Below are 17,461 nucleotides of genomic sequence, written 5' to 3'. Positions count from 1 at the left end.
GTGACGCTAAAGAAAATGTCAGAGGATCACCGGAGTAAGAAGGATTAATCCTCTGGGGACTGTGAATGTTTCTCCCTCCATCCAACAGTTATTGACATATTTCCAACCAACCAACAGACATTGCCATCCCCAGAGCGAAGCATGCAAATGTGGCAACAAAGTGACACAGACTGCGTGACACAGCGAGAAAGTGAAAACCGCAAAACTTTTTTTAATTTACCACATCATCACGATTACATTTAAATTCAGAAGGAAACTCTCCTGATCCATCAGATTAAACTAAAGGCTTCAACAAATAAACACTTGACTGAGGAACGGTTTACGGATCAAAATTAAGAAGGCTTTGCAGCCAATTCCTCTGATAACATTTTTTCGTGATAAGAACAGCAAGTTTAAAGAACAAGAAGTCTGGGTCTGTCAGTGATTGTTACATATTCATAAAATATTTGGTCTTTGGTGAAAGAACTAGACCTATTCAACAGAAGCCCAACTGGGTTGTCATTTCTATTCTCTCATAGCAATGCAAATAATCCCAGTCAAGTTGTACAAAAATGTTCATCTACAATGGGAAAGATCTTTTTTTCATGAATAGCAAAAGATCTTAGGAAGTGTGAAGGTTTTTGACATAGTATGTTCACTGAAAAGTAGTAACAGAATTGTTAAATCACGGTCTAGTTTTTCTTGTTATTACCCGCTGCATGTAATAGAAGTCTCTGCTCTGGTAATGAAGTCTACATGGATTTGGATGGCAGACACGGATGTCAGTATTTTACTTTATGTTTTGTTTTTGATCATGGCCTCTGTGGGCAGCTGATCAATTATTCAGGTAGAAAGCTCCTTGAATTGTCATTCGAGGAGTTTTGAGTGAAATAAGGCACAGGTCACAGAACAACCACAGCTATTGTGAGAGTCTCTATTCAAGAGGCAGCTCGTCTCCTGAGGTTTGTGCTGATAGAAGAGCTGACAAACGGTACACCGCATTCAAAAATGTACCATTCACACCATACACCATCCCGAATAGGAAGTGAACAGGAGAACCTTTAATGTTGTTGCATGTTTGGTACAAGCTGTGACTCGGTGTGTTTACATGCACGTAAGAATTCAGATTACACCTTTCCGCAGCTGCTTGATGTGTGAAAAGTCATGTATACGAGAATCCTTGCTTCTGTAATCGGGTTAAGACATCAGACGATGCTGATTTCCCTGGATATATTTCTTCTAGCCATGTACACGCTAAAGAGGTTTCTTATCGGCTTTTTAATGTTTGTCTGAATAAAACTGAGGGAATCCTTTAGACGTCCACAGAAGTCAGTTTCTGCTGAACAGTTGACTATTTGTATAATTCAGACACCTTCAGACTGTAATTAAAAGCACTCACACCACAGATCCTGTTCTCTCACCCCAGACCCACACACGCACACACGGTCTAAAATTAATTTACTACTATTTCAACAGTAAATATGTGTGGCTACAGAGCGTATTTGCAAACCGTTCCCATGCAATGTATTATATTCCTTTTTTGAGAATATATCTTTACATTACAACATATGCTTGTAGCAACTGAAGCATGATTACATTATTCATAGTTATGTTCAGGAACTCACAGCAACAATGAAGAAAAAGGTAAAAGTGCAAACTTACTCCACAAAAGTGTACATTTCACGTCAGGTCAGACTGCTGGTGGAACTTACAGCAAATAAGCAGTGCCTTCAAGCAGAATATTATGTGTTTACTTTGTGAATTATTTAACAAAAATATAAATACTTTCCCCAAACCTTAAGCAAAGCATTAGATATGAACCCGTCTCCAGTGGCAAAATCCTGCACTTTCTACACCCACCATCCACCTCGACACCCCACTAAACCTATGTGCGATAAAGAACCGTAGCGCCTTCGTCATCAACATTATTAATGTCAAATGAAGTGACCATATATAAGGAATTTAAGAGGATGGGTGCTGCACGAGGTCCATTGCTGTGGGTTAAAAAAAGGAGCTAATGGTAACATTAATGTGTTTGGGGAGGCTGACAAGAAAGTGAAGTGAGACAAATGCTGCAGAGTATAAAATGTGCTTATGGGGTAGATAGACTCAGACGAATAATGGTTGTAGCTCTTAAGGTTTGATAACAGACCATCCATTCCCGACATCTGCAAGTTAGCCGAAGCCCTGGAACACGATATCAATCAAGATTTCCCCATTTCAGTTCAGAGGAGGAGAAATGATCTGTGGGTCAAACTGCAGACAGAGCTGCCTGTGGAAGACGGATAAAACCAGCCTGAAAAAGTTGTCAAACCCAGGAGCTGAAGAATTCTATAAAAAATACAAAAACAAAATACACATTTAACTGGTCATTCATTTAAGATTGTGTTTCTGCCATCACACTGTTGGTAAATTACTGAAATTAGAAGTCCCATCTCATTAAGGAGAAACAGATCATTTAAATCCACCGTTTTCAACGAGGGCCAAATGTGGACAGGTTTCCACTTCAACCAAACACTACATCAGCTGGTGCTGTCTTGCATACTCATGGCCCTGCATGGCGCATGGTGATGCTTGATATTTTGAACAGGCACAAAATAAATACGCTCATGTTTATCTTATCAAAGGTCTTTCACTTCTGTGTCGGCCATTTCCCACTACACTGATCTGAAACAAGATACGAATCACACGACATAAGCATTTGTATCAGCTCTGTTTTCGTCTATGTTGCTTGAATTATTGTGTTTTATTTGACAGGTTATTTAATTTGGTTGATATCTGCTACACTTGCTTTTCAGCTCAGTTACTGTCCTTATTTGTTGTACGCCCTTGTCTTTACTGGAGAGATGTTTTAATGAGGCCTTTGAGGTTTCCTTTTATCTCATCTGTTGTTTTATTTCCTCTCTTCCGTTCCATCTCTTTCATGTACAAACAAACATGGCATCCTGTAAATTGAGAGATGTGGAAATCAAAGACAGATTGTATGTGTGCAATGGATAGTTCCCTAACTCAAACCACAGCAACAGACAGATTTCCATTTCAACCAGTGACTACACTTCTGTCATTGGTACTGTTTTTAGGACTGGAAGTGCACACAATAATGGTGCAGAGATTCACTTGATTGAGAGCAACTGCGTCGTTGATGGATATGACAATGTCTGTCTAACCATGAACTGCTGATGTGTTGCTGCAGAAAGGCAAAATGTTACAGACTTAAAACTACAACGTAATCTAGAGCAGGGGTATTCAATTAAAATTCAGCGAGGTCCAGTTAGAGATAATTTCATCATGCAAAGGTTCCGGAACATCACAATACTGTTTAACTTGCGCTATGATTAGTGCCATGTGCATTGAAGGCAAGGCAAGTTTATTTGTACAGCACATTTCAACAACAAGGTAATTCAAAGTGCTTCACATAAAACCATTAAAAGCATCAAAACATAAGGTAAAAGAAAAGGAGATTTCAAAAACAATTAAAAAACAGTGAAAGAAATTAAATACAGCAGTACAATTCAGAAATGCAGGAAATTGATGAATATATTAATTGAATGTGGTTAAATTAAAGGCAGCAGCAAACAGAAAGGTCTTCAATCTTGATTTAAATGAGCTGAGGGTCTCAGCAGACCTGCAGCTTTCTGGGACTTTGTTCCAGATATGTGGAGCAGAACAACTGAACGCTGCTTCTCCATGTTTAGTTCTGACTCTGGGAACAGAAAGTAGACCGGTCCCAGACGACCTGAGGGGTCGGGATGGTTCATAAGGTAGCAGCAGATCAGAGATGTATTTTGGCCCTAAACCATTCAGTGCTTTATGAACCAACAGCAGGATTTTAAAGTCAATTCTTTGTTGGACAGGAAGCCAGTGCAAAGACCTCAGAACTGGAGTGATGTGATCCACCCTCCTGGTCTTAGTGAGGACTCGAGCTGCAGCGTTCTGAATCAGCTGCAGCTTTCTGACAGACTTTTTACACAGACCTGTAAACACACCGTTACAGTAGTCCAGTCTGCTGAAGATAAATGCGTGGACAAGTTTTTCCAAATCCTGTTGAGACATAAGTCCTCTCATCCTTGATATATTCTTCAGGTTTTTCAGGTTGATTTTGTAATTGTCTTGATGTGGCTGTACTACACCTAGATTTCTCACCTAGATTTCTGGCTTGGTTTGTGGGTTTTAACATCAGTGATTGAAGCTGAGCCTATTAGTTGTATTAACATCTGTATGTAGTCAACAACTGATTGAATTCAATTGAATAATATATCAACAATATTGTCAGATTTCAAATTGGACTGGATAAAAAAAGAACAGAAAGCTTTTGAAAAATGGGACTCTTAAAAGAAAGTATACTTCATTTTAGAAAAATGAATTTAACTGAATTGTCCTGAAGCTTTAAATATATTTAATTCAGGTGTGAAGTGATGTCAATCAAAAAAGCCAAGATATCCAAATTATTCTTAACTTCTAAAAAGAGAAAATTGTGTGCAGAGACTTTGTCTGTATGGAAACTATGGTTTCAGCTCTATTCCTCTCCGTTTACAGCATTGTTGGACAGTAAAACATGCTGTGTTAGGATTCTGATCATATTGGGCTCTTAGGTTTATTTTTCTGTGCCTTCATTATGGATTTGAGTGGGTACATTTGCTCACGTTCTCTGAACATATGAGACATACTGGTTGAACTGCCCGTGGGAAGAATGAACAAACAAGAGTGTCCATTATTGGTTAAAGGCTCAGGTTAAGCTGTCCACTATTCTCTTTTTGGAGAAGGCCATATGAAATAACTTCTCTGACTCACACACTTTTCCCGACTGTTGGCTCTCTCTCCTCGTCTCTCCCATGTGTGTGAATATCTCACTCGAGTTGAGGACGACGCTAATCAGGATACACATATGTGATTGGCCGAGTAGCATCACGTGAGATGGTTGTGATGTTTCCTGGACTACTGAACGAGTGCCGTAAAGGCTAGAAAAGCTGCGCCAGTTAAAATAGAAGCGCACCGCATCGGTTATAGGTCCAGGTGCGGAGACAACAGCGTCTGGGTCCGGACTCGTCTAATACATAGAGAAGATGTTAAAACCTGAGACGCTCTACTCCCTATGAAGGAAAATGGACAATGTGATTCCTACAGTGGTTAAACTTTTTGTTGTCATTGCATTGACTGTAAAATACAAAGAGAGCTGATTTTAATCTAAAAGTGGGCTTTAACACAATAAAACAACATCAACAATTGTCTAAAATGAGAAATAAAGAAACTGGGAAAATTAAATATTTAGCAAAATATATAAAATTCGACAGAAAACAAAATGCGATTTATTATCATTGGTTTTAGCATATAAATCCTCACAGGCCAGATGCAAGTGTGAACTGGCATGCTCAATCATGAGGAAATGGAGAAAAATAGCCTCAGGCTGTCTCCATTTGCAAAAGCAGCTGGCTAAATGTGTTGCACCGCTCACATCACCCGTTAAAAGGTGAAAAAAACAAGCTAAAGACCAGTCATGAGGCTTATCAATCCTCTAGTGAAAAGAGGCAGCCAGTGAAACACTAGAAACACCACGGTATTGAGTCTGTTACAAAAGAGTTCAATGCTCGAACCATGTTGAAGGTGAAGTGAAATTTCACTTTTTGTAAGCAAATGTAAACATTGGACTTTGCTCATTGGTTCAAGTCTGACAGACAGCGCTCAAATCACAGATGGAACTGAGCAACAGCTGACAAAGCCGGTCCTCAGCCTGTTGTAGTTTAAGTTTTATATTAACTATTTTTATTGCCCACCACTACCATATTGCCAGGCAGTACCAAGAAAAACGACATACCGACGGTAAATGGTCCTCCCAGGACTCGCATGGACTTCTCAGCGATCGTGTTGAACCTCAGGCTGCTGATTCAGAGGCGCTGGCAAAGTGAGCTCTCAGTACAGAAATCTGAAAGTTAAGTTGCGCTGCGTTTCAGTTCTGTAATCAGAGCGGAGCAGATGTGCTCTTGCGTTTCGTTTTTCATCACTTTGTAAACACGCCTTGTTTTACATCCTGCTCTGCACTCACACTAACATCAGTCCTGACGTACAGGTTGAGGGAGAATTTTTATCTCACATGACTTCCTATAATAATACAATAAGATATATAAGTAGCTCAAACATTCTTTGCCGTGTTGCAAAGAAAAGTGAAACAGCTCGGTCCTTATCACTGCACAGCAGATGCCCCACAAAAGCACAAGACAGTTTTTGCACAGTGTTGGTTTGCGCCTCAGAACAGGCAGACTGAATGGCTGCTGGCTGGTTGCTGATGGCAGCCTCTGCCCTCTGTACCAGCCAGACAAAGCACTGCCTACCGGCTGAATCACACTGTCATGTTTTGTCAGAAGATCGAGAAGCTTTCTAAACCTTTTAGAGTGCTGTCTTACGAAAAAAAGAGCACACCGAAGATTTTAAATCAAAATGAATGCGATATAAAAACACAATGTTTTGTTATGATTATGGATTTCTTAATCAGACACAAGTTCCTAGAGCCAGAAGTGCCTGCTTTAAAAAGTTGTATTTGTGCAAACAGCCCAAAATCCAAAGAAATGAACTTTACTATTATACAGGACAATGGACAAACAGGAAATCTTCACATTTGAGAGACAGGAACCAGCTCATTTTATTTAATTTTTTCATTCATTTTTTTCAAAACTGTTGCAGATTAATTTCCTGTCGACGAACGAATCGATTAATCGAACAATTGTTTCAGCTATAAATCACTGTGGTGTAACATGCGATCAGGAGATCAGCATCAATGCTTTGCAGTCGCCGATCCCGGATATTGAGATCATTGTGAACAACAAATCTTGGTTGAAATCGGTAGAAGGAGAGCAAGTAAAGTTGGCAGCAGCAACAAGGTTCCATTGAGTTCCATTATAATGCTTTCAGGCTCAGGCTTAAATAATAATGAGTGAAGGTAAATTCTGATGTTTTCATGATGTGTTCAAATGTCATCTTTTAAAATATAGTTTTTGGGGAGAAACTTGAATGAATGGTTTTAAAGAGATGTATTCACAGCAACATGAAATCGATATTAGAGTGAATCTTTAAGTTTTTAACTTCCAAACACCAGCTCTAAGCAGCTTATAATACATAAATAAAACTAATAATGACAATATTGTTTTATCAATAAAAATAATATTTTTTATTTCCTAATCATTTGACTTTTGGCATTTTCAAAAGTAATATTTGCGACATTCACATATGCTGATCCAATCCGTGATTTAAATCCGTGAAACGATCCACACAGTGAGTTTTGAGATCTGCCTCGCCCTTATAGATCACACATCTACACACCAAAGCAAGCAAGTTCAAAACAGGAGGAAAGACTCCGGCTCCTCATACTGTAGCGTCACACAGTCTGTCATGACCATGAGGCATCTGACACTCCGTATGTCAGCAACAGCAGAGGACAACTGAGTCGTGCAGAAACTCGTTTCCACATGTAACGGAAAGATGCTCTTTGACTGTACAGTCTTAAATGTTATCCTGTGAGGAGAAGGTTGAGTGGTTTGAGAACGCGGGGGAATGAAACACTTTTACAACCGCTTTATTTCACGAACAGGATGAAACGTGTTTCTCAATGATTTAAACTCGAACAGTCATAAAAACTCTTACTTGGGATGCTTCTGTGAAGACTTTCAGTAGATGAATCGTACTACTTTCACCAATAGTGCCACCTTATATTTGTACAAACTGATCATACCAGCATTCACAATAGTTTATTTACTGTATGTGGTTCAGAAACGTAAGGTAAGGCCCTGTGGAGTAATGTACATGCATCACACTTATTTCCCTTCTGTAAATCTGCCATGTCAAATTTGATATATTCACAGCAGAGCCATTAACATACTCATTAAGCAAGGTCCTGAAAAAATTCTCATCTTTTATATATATTCTTTCAATCTTTTCTCCTGGTTTTTGTTTTCTTGCAATGTTTAGAGAAGGAAACCTTGAACCCTCATATGAATGCATACTTTGAATCAATTTAAATACCATCGCTCATCTGCAGCCTGTGCAGAGTGGATTATATAAAAGGTCAATTCAACAGCTTCTTGTTTCTTTATGTTCCTGCATATGTGATTGAATATAAAGATAGACAGTGAAGCTTGGCTTGTTTAGATCCATATACAAAACATTGTTACACATCACACTGCGTTTTTCTATGATAAAAATTCAAGCATTATACTGTATGTAAATGAGAGCTGTGATTAAATTCTTTTAAATTTAAGATGGATAGTTTGAGATGGAAAGTAGAAATGCTAATCTGAAACCTTAAATCAAATTTGAATAAAATTAGCTTGGGACTTCATATGATTAACAACGAGATTTACTAAGTCTTCTGCTCCTTGTTTGTGATCTGAAGCACACCCTGCCTGTCAACAGCGAAGACCGCTTCTGTCTTCATTGCATGTGCACTCTGATTGATGATAGTTCAAATAAGTCATTTGCTGGGTCCAAATTTGCATGGAATTTATTTTGGCCTCTGAAGCGCAAGTACATAAAGTACAGTAATATAAAAAGCTTGTGGTGAGGAAGAGAGACTTCCACCTCTGTGAGCGTGTGGAAGTTTCCATCCACCTGTATTAATGTCACAAAGAAAGTTTTTGCTCTTGGCAGAGTTGGAGAAGTTGGTGAATCAATAAAAGCAAAATGCAACAATGTGCAACAGACCAAGTGAATAACTCATGACGTACACGCAGCTTGTGACTTAAACGTCAACTGACGCTTGGAGAGACAAAAAATAAAAGCAGACAAAAACATCAGATCTGTGTGGCGCAATGAGAAGACTCAAATCAATACGTGACACAAACAGAAATGCCATATATGTTTGACTGAGCTCTTTCAAATCCATTATGTTGTGCTCTCTTCTTCTGCAGTGGTTTAATTGCACCTCTCTCAATGAACAAACGCCTTATATTCGTATAACAGCAATGCAACTTGACTAACGTCTGCACAGTTTGGTTCTATAACCACAGTTTGTCTCATGGATGTTGGTCAATGATAAAAATAACAAATTCAACTGAAGAAAAAAGGAATAAATTGGGACTGTAATTATCTAGTGGGGCAGAGCTACAAATATCTTACATTTAAGCAGATACAAGCTTAAAATCACTGTTCAGTCCATGTAATATTAAAATCCCTCGACCTCCAGAGACACAAATCCTGTCCTGTTCATTTTTTATTTTACGGATTACAAACCCGGCAGATTTACTGTGCAAGGGATGAAGCACACGGACAACCTCTGCAATTATTACAAATCACAGGAGGACAGATCTCAGTCTGATAAACTATACAGATTTAAATTTACATTGGTGGTGCATTCAAGAGTGCTTGGGCAACTGAGGCTTGTAAGTCCCTCAACAACAACCTTTTTAGAGGACGAAAACATAACATCCATCTCTGCTGGTTTTTTTTTACTAGATTTGAAACGCAATGCTTTGTGACAGATCACTACAGTTGGAGTTTCTTCTATCAGCGATGGAGTAATGATGAGTGAAGGTTGGGAAAATGTATTTTGATAGATCTCAATAATAGTTAGCGTTGATGAATCTCGTTTCGAGGCCACGATAATTCACTTCTGTCTCATCGAGTCTCACCCTGTAATCCATCTCCACCCTCCCCCATCATAACCTCACATCAGCACCAGCTGACGCACTGAAGACAAATCGAAGAGCTGAAGTCCACTGTCTTGCAGATAGGCGGATCTGCGGAGTGGAAAGCATGCAGCTTCAATCTAATGCATGAAAAATCTTGTTTCTGTTAACACAACTCACATCGTCACATTTGAGAGGTTAGTTTTAATGGATTCATCGACGTTTTTGGTTTGAGTGGGAACAGATAGGCTTTGTGGACACACTGCACATTAAACTCTATTTTCTTACTGAAGTACTCCAAATATAAAACATTTCTTTGTGTCCCTTTCAACACTTCAAATTTCTGATGTATATAGTTAATATAAATCAGTCTTTACAGACAAATTGAGTGGCCAAGAAACTAATCAGCAGATTAGATGTGTCCTTGAGCAAGACACTTAACCCCAAAATTGCTCCCGTAGTTGTGCCTACGTTGTAGAAATGTGACAGACTCTGAATTGTAAGTCGCTTTGGATAAAAGCGTCTGCTAAATGACTGTAATGTAATCAGTTATTTTTCAGCCCTAATTGTTTGTAATTGTTGTAATTGCTGTTGTATTTGAAGTGACATCACTCAGTTACTACTTCAGATTCGAATGGGAATTAAACTGTGATGGGAAGTTATATACCATTTATTGATTGTACCTCACAGTTACAGATTTTGAAGTGTTGTCTAGCTTCACCCCCCAAAAAGAAGCAAACAGAAGGAATTCAATAGATTAGAAAATGTGTGCTGACAGATTAGATCATGTCATCAGAACTGGTCTTACCTCAGAAACTACTGTGCTCTCTACTGCTGGACAAAATATGACAGTCACTTGTTCACAGCAGATGGATACACTTTCTAAATAATGGCATGGGTGTGTTTAAACCAGAGCTTACGTCTTCACTTAGTGTCATTATGAGAAAGAAAGTGCAGAGGACGATAGAGAAAAACAACCCGGAAACAACTGCTGATTAATCGACAAAGCATCAAGTGACAAAGCACTTCACTTCTGCTGCTGCCCTCACTGAAGCTCCATGAGTCAAAAACTGGTCAAAATCATTGAAGGCAGCTGTAAGTGGCTTGAGCTGCAATGTAAACCTTATACAGTCACAGCTAAACCAGTTTTCAGCCTGACTACAAGGAATGTTTTCATTTATTTTTTTTGTGGCTGCACAGATTCACTGGGGAAAAAACAACAGTGAGAACATTTGCAATAGTGAACTGATCTATTTAGTAGAAATTGTCAGGGGACGACCTTTTGAATCGACACTCTTGTAAGAGGCTTTTACACGTCTAATTTATTCTCTTCGCGATGACTTTGCCTTCTGGAGTCAGAATAATTAATTGTTTTCATTACCAAACATTCTCCAGTGCATTCATATCCCTGTATTTCAATAACTTCGCGATTTATTGGAATTACCACCAAGAATATCGTTTAATATTCCCACTCCTCAGCACAGACTCTCTCTCTCTCTCACTGCCTACAGGCTGTATACTGCAAGTGTCTCTTCTCTTTACTCTGTTACAACAGATTATTACTATCGCTGTACAGAGAGGAATTCACAAAAAATTTACTTTCAGGCCTTTGGTCTATTATACTCAACTTTGCATACAGCTTTCTGTCTCTCTAAATATGCTCAGAGTCCTATACCTGGTTGTTTACTGAATAAGTCATGGAATTCTGCCAATGGATGGAAATATTCCCTCAACGTTTTTATTTCAACACATATTTTTACAGTGGAGCTAGATTGATGAATCAGCCGACCACAGATTGCTTTATGTCAATATGTCATGTGAAACTGCAGTACAGAGACTTAGTTTATCCACCAGAGAGTATTGACAAGTTCATTTTTTAACTGCAAAGTACCTCACATTTTACAATTGAGGCAAAATGAATGACGTTGCAATCAGCCTCGACCGTACTGATCGTTACCATGCTACCACAGTAGATTAGTGGGACCCTATGGAGTGCTTCCATTGTAAGCCTACTCCCCGTATTGCAGTGTGTGTATTCCTATCTGATCTAACAAACGAGTTGAGAGCATTTCCTTCCTAATAAAACACTTACAGGCACTTTGCAGGATATCTGTACCATACGTTACCACCAACTGTTGATCGGTGGAAAAGTGGAAAATCATCAGTAGGATTGTTTAACGCTTCACCTGCATAAACCCCTATGCATGTGCGTCCTAAACATTAGCGTGTTAGCATTGATGTTGTGAGCATGTTAGCCGGCTGACAGTAGCATTGAGCTCAAAGCACTGCTTTCCCTGCAGCCTCACAGAGCTGCTATAGCAAGGATGTTGACTCGTTGCATTGTTTAACGCTCAAATCAATCTTGGTATTGTCCTCAGAAATCCTGTACTGTTCGATACCTGTAATACACAGCCTGTACGCTAATTTATAACAAAAGAGAGCAGTCTAAGTTTTATATTAACGTTGTCATAGTTAGTGCTGTTAGTTGCACTGGACATTATTGTGAAATGTGTTTCTAATATTCAGATTTATGTAAATAATGCAGTGTACTTCAACACCACTGCCAACTCCAACCTGGACAATAAAAATGGATGTTAAATGAATACCTCTCTGACATTGTCAATGAAAACTGAACAATATTATTTTCATAAAAAGGTATAATTTATGACTGAACAGTTTGGAATGTAACAATTACAGTGAACTGAGTGTATAAGATATACAGATATCCTGGAGATTATTGCCTGGCAACTTCGTGTTTTTCACTTCAGAGACCACCTTCCCTCTGCACACAGCAGTATTCCTCAGCTGCTCCCGCCGGTCCCCAATCAGCTGCCAGCACACCTGCCCCTCATTCACCTTAATTAGCCAACTAGATTACGCTCACGACCACTAGAGTCTTTCTGACTGATTATGCTGTGCCACTATAGAGGTAAGACCCAATCAATGAACTACTATAAGAAGGGCATCCCTAATTCCATTTTTACTGTGGCGTAAATATCACCTGTCAACATAACGCATGAACAGGCTTACAGAATACTCAACTACAAAATAATCATCATCGCCTATAAATACATATATAATTATGCTGCATCTGTAAGAAAAGTAAGAAAACAAGCTCCTGAGCTGCTAAATGAAAATGTGTTGCAGAAGAAGTAATGGTGATATACTGCCGTCATTTCATACTGATTATGCCATGATAACTTTGAATATGATCTATTTTAATACCTTCATTTAGACATCTTAATACATAGTAAGGGGGAAAAATAATATTGGAAAAATGGGTATTTACTTTGTAAGAAACAAGGTTGCCTTCATCTAAAACTGTATCTAAAGAGTCCTTTAACTGTTCTTTCTCCCAAATGACTGAGCACTTTCACAGAAACTGGAGTGTAACTTGTACTTCCCCAAGCTGCATACCACAGCCTGCATGCACAAGCATGCACACAAACATCTGCACACATCTATACTGCTTTTAAAGTTCACTCGTTTATTCTACAGCTGCACTCATTGTCGCTCTGGAAAATCATATCAGATAAATATCACAATGTAACTGTCCTCATGAGCATCAACGGAAACGCTGATTGACTGAGCTTCTCAATTGACTTGGTGGATTAGCTCGAAGTCATCTTGGGAGCTGTGGCTATAATCCAATCAGACTACATGCTGGTAATACACATCCTCAGAGGTCGAAGCGAGCCATGAGACACACTGCATTTTCAAAAACAACATCCTCATAAAACAGCATGTCTGTCACACCATAGAACATCCATACACATATTGTACACTCAATCTGACCACCGTGAAAGGACACAAACTATTCAACTGACGCAACGGCTCGTCATTTAAATTCTTACTGCTGCAATGATTTGTTGATTAATCGATTAGTCGATTGAAAGAAAAGGAATCAGTGACTATTTCAATAATTTATTCCTTGTTTGAGTCATTTTTCAAGGAAAGGTGCCACACATATTTTGGTTGGGAATTCTAAAATGTGGACGATGTGCTGTTTTTCTTTTCCCATAAATTTTCCCAAAATAAACAAATTAGAAGACACCACTTGGGCTCTGAATTAATTAGTAATTTTTTATGTAATTTCTTCTTTTTAAAGTTTGATCGACGAAACGGTTTATCAAACCAATGGTCTTAATTAATGTAAATAATTGTTAGTTGCAGCTCTGTTCACTTCTATTCACTACTACTTTATGCCTGCAAGGGGAATTATGCCACAGCTCATCATCCAGGTCAACAAATACACACCCAATAAATATCAGAAGAAGAATAAGAAAATCAACAATACAAATAATATATACATTGATAAGGAAATATAAATATCCAAAAGTATGCAAATATTTGCACAGCTGTAACAGCTGAGTTTAAGACATATGTTAAAGTGCTTATTTTACTGTATATGCAACAAGTATGCAAACACAAAGAACTCTAATGATCATTCTGAAGTAAAAGCTGAGGAGGTCTTCTACAGACAGTCACATAGCATGCAAAGAGCGCAGCAAACAGCCCTCACGGTGGGCGTGTGTGAACCTGCTCAGTGCCGCTTTCCAATAAATTCTCCTGGGCTGGCTGTACTTAACACAACAAAGAGCTCAGTCGGTTTATGGGCTGTTGCCACGTTGCTTTGTCCCGGTAACAGGCCACTTAACTAGACCTATCATACAGTTAGAAAAGAATATTTATTTTTCTGTCTCATCCCCGAGTGACACCAGAGACATCTCTTCTGACTGTCCACAGTGACTCAGCAGCAGCAGCAAATGTTTCATTCTCACATGCAGTATTGCTCTGTGGCGTGGGAGCTCATATCTGTCTTATAGTGCACTAAAACTAAGTGCATGTGGTTGAGTGAATAGTGCACTACAGTAAGTGTGCAAGTCACAGTGCTGAGCTACAGAATGCAAGAGCCAGGATATACAATTTCTGTACTTGTGTCACAGCGTGCTATAGGAGGAAGATGTATTTTTAGAGATGTTGGAAGTATACTAATGACTCTCTGGCTCTGCCCGAAGCTCCCTGACTGTTGACGCCGTCGCCCACTTATACATTCAGATTATGGCTCTCTATTTGCAGCGGATGCAGTCAGAGTAATTATCAGCGAAATCCAGACAATATGGCTCGTACTTAAAATTATCAAAAAAATGCTCATTTTGCTGGAAAAGTTTTTGTTGTTGCAAATGTGCACCAATATGACTGTCTACTCCAGCATTAGCAGCTTCTGTTGTCATCAATGAACTCATACTGCATGAACTCATACTGCTAGAGAAGTGGAAAAAAGTGAAAGTTCAATATGCATGACTTTAAAAGAAAAAAACCTAACTGCTGAATGACCTAGTTTTAAAAGTGGCATAAAAAGACAATGAGCCACGGCTAGTTCTTAAAGGATGACTTTAACATTTAGGGAATAGACAGATGAGCAGATTGATGCCACTCATGTCTTTATGATAGATATGAAACTACAGCCGGCAAGTTAGCTTAGCATAAAGACTGGAAACAGGGGGAAGCAGCTAGCCTGGCTCTCTCCAAAGGTAAAATATCCACATTTAAAATGCACAAATGAACATCTTATATCTTGTTTGTTAAACCTGTACAAAATCAAAGTGTAAAAAAGACACGTTGAGGTTAGACAGGGGGTTATGTGTGGGACTATTTCTTTGCCAGGTGCAGTCATTTCTGAGATTTCACATGTTAACTAGTGAGCTTTAGAGGTGCTGCAGGCAGGGTTAGGTTTTTTTTAGAGTAATCTTTTTTTTATAATTATCTTTACTGTTAGATGAAGGCTTTCTAAAGTGAGACATCGCTGTTGAAATGCCCCCCCCCCCCCCCCCCCCCCAGAACATGCTGCTGTTTTTTAAGCACAAATCTAGCATGAACTGATCTTTCCTCTCAGAGTAATAGAAAAAGTTGAAACATGTAGTTTGGTGGTAAGTCACCTGAACAAAGCTCCGCCCTGCAGATGCCTATGGGTGCCAAGCTGAAATGGAGACCTGCCTCCAGGAGGAATGTTTACCCGAGTTTAGCACAGAGCCCGTATTGCTCAAAGCAGCATGAGTAGATTTCGGTCTGCATTTCACTTCTGCACCACTCTAGCTCTGTGCCATTTCAGATTGGGACCTGCCCAAAATGAGCCCCCCTGTGATGACAAGAATATCTCTTTTAAAGACACAGAGGGGAGACACGTTAACTGTATGTGTGAGATCAAGTGTAAAGAAACTGTACACCAGGAGTGGAGGAGCGGCTTGAGGGAATTTGAGAAGACGGATTCCAGACATTCCTAAAAGTAAGGAAAACGTTTTAAATAACGTGGAGGACACAGTTTCAGAAATATTCCAAATTAACTTTGATAAAATATCAAGTGTAAAATGGTCCAGTCTTAATCACACTCCAGGAATCTGAACAATACACTGTGTTGTACCTGCATTTTAATGCAGAATGTTTCTACTGCCGGCACTTTATTGGATTCTGGCTCTCAGTAAGGATGCATTATGTTGTGCCACACAGGTGGAGTGCAGTCCAAGATGTATTTAAGAGTAGAAATGAATGCGATATGTGATGTAAATAACCACAGCAACTTTAAATTGCACCCAACAGTAAGACTTTATCTAATTTGTATAATAATAATTAAACATTCTTATATTGCAATCTACTTATAACTAATTATTCAGCTCTTGTGTAGAGCCATTCTACATATGTTGGCTCACTAATCCTTTGAATGGGGACCGTGCAGCTGTGCCTCGATCACTCCGAATAACCGATCTTTAACAGACAAAAGAAGTTCCTACTCTATCAATTTCCAAAAACAGAGGATGCAAACATCGTGACTGCACTCTAAAACTAAAGCTATTCGACTATTACTTTATTTTGATGGAGCCCAGGTGGTTTGGGGGCAGGTGGAGTAATGTAGGAAACACAGCGCGTTAAAATGATAGAGGCTTTACCTTGAATGTGCTGGTTGACCACATTCTCCAGTCGATCAAGCCTCTCAATGATCCGGAGAGTGTCGCCTCTTTTGTCACCCTCTAACTTTCTCTCCGGTAAAGGCATCGGAACTTTGATGTAAATATTGGCGATGTAATTAGTGACCCATCCGACATAGAGCAGGCAAACAATGTTCGTCATGCCGCTCAGTATCACGCATGTGGACACCAAAGTTTTTGTTCTCCTGGTGCAAGCCATGCCAACATCCCTCCATACAGCCTGCAGTATACCGTCAAACCGGAGGACAGGGCGACTGTCGCCCGCAAAAAAAAAAAAAAAAAAACTGGAATAATGAAGTTATTTCCAGCGACTGGACAGCGATGCAATATCCAAAGCGCGGAGCATTTACTTCAAATGTGCCGTGTGTGTTTTTTTTCTTGGGGGTGGAGAAACACAGTTTAATGTCAAATATCTACAGGTGAAGGTTCCCCCTCTCGTTCCATTGCGAACCTCCGTCGGCTCCGGTTGCATGTGAGGATCAAGGAAACGGGAACGACACGGAGCGTCCTGCTGCAGCCAATGGGAGGGATGGTGAGGACTGGCAGCCTCCGTGCTGCACGCGTCCCTGCTGCGCACTGATTCACTGTGAAAGTGGATCTGACCGGACTATTTCCATAGACCAGGACACAAAGTGTTATAACCTATTTCTGTATGAACAGCGACTTATTTGCCCCACACCGACCTTAAACTGCTCATTTGATGTTCTTTCCTGGAGCAGTTAGACAGATCCAGGTGAATCTTGTTCTTTCACAGTGTCAAGCACGATAGAAAACACCTTTGGAGTTTTTGCGATGAGATCTTTCCCCACAAACATGGACTAGATTTCTTGCTGCAATACTGTATCAAGCCACGAGATAGAGACAACGGGATCTGTATGAGGAATCAAG

At 39.5% G+C, this 17,461-nt stretch overlaps 1 protein-coding gene across 2 annotated transcripts in view; it reads right to left on the bottom strand.

The window, feature by feature from the left end:
- The window catches only part of galnt18b (UDP-N-acetyl-alpha-D-galactosamine:polypeptide N-acetylgalactosaminyltransferase 18b), a 70,407-nt gene extending 53,382 nt beyond the window's left edge, over nucleotides 1-17,025 (bottom strand). The window contains exon 1 of one of the 2 annotated variants that reach the window (XM_079285414.1): nucleotides 16,535-17,025. In XM_079285414.1, coding sequence (XP_079141540.1) covers nucleotides 16,535-16,772 — 238 coding nt within the window. In that variant the 5' untranslated portion in view covers nucleotides 16,773-17,025. Of the gene's footprint in view, nucleotides 1-5,791; nucleotides 5,933-16,534 lie in introns of those variants that run through there. The other variant, XM_079285415.1, reaches the window with a different exon arrangement.
- Nucleotides 17,026-17,461: the final 436 nt, after the last annotated feature.

Source organism: Melanostigma gelatinosum (genome assembly GCF_949748355.1).
Source record: "Melanostigma gelatinosum genome assembly, chromosome: 2".
NCBI lineage: Eukaryota > Metazoa > Chordata > Actinopteri > Perciformes > Zoarcidae > Melanostigma > Melanostigma gelatinosum.
This window is presented reverse-complemented; position numbering and strand designations above follow the sequence as displayed.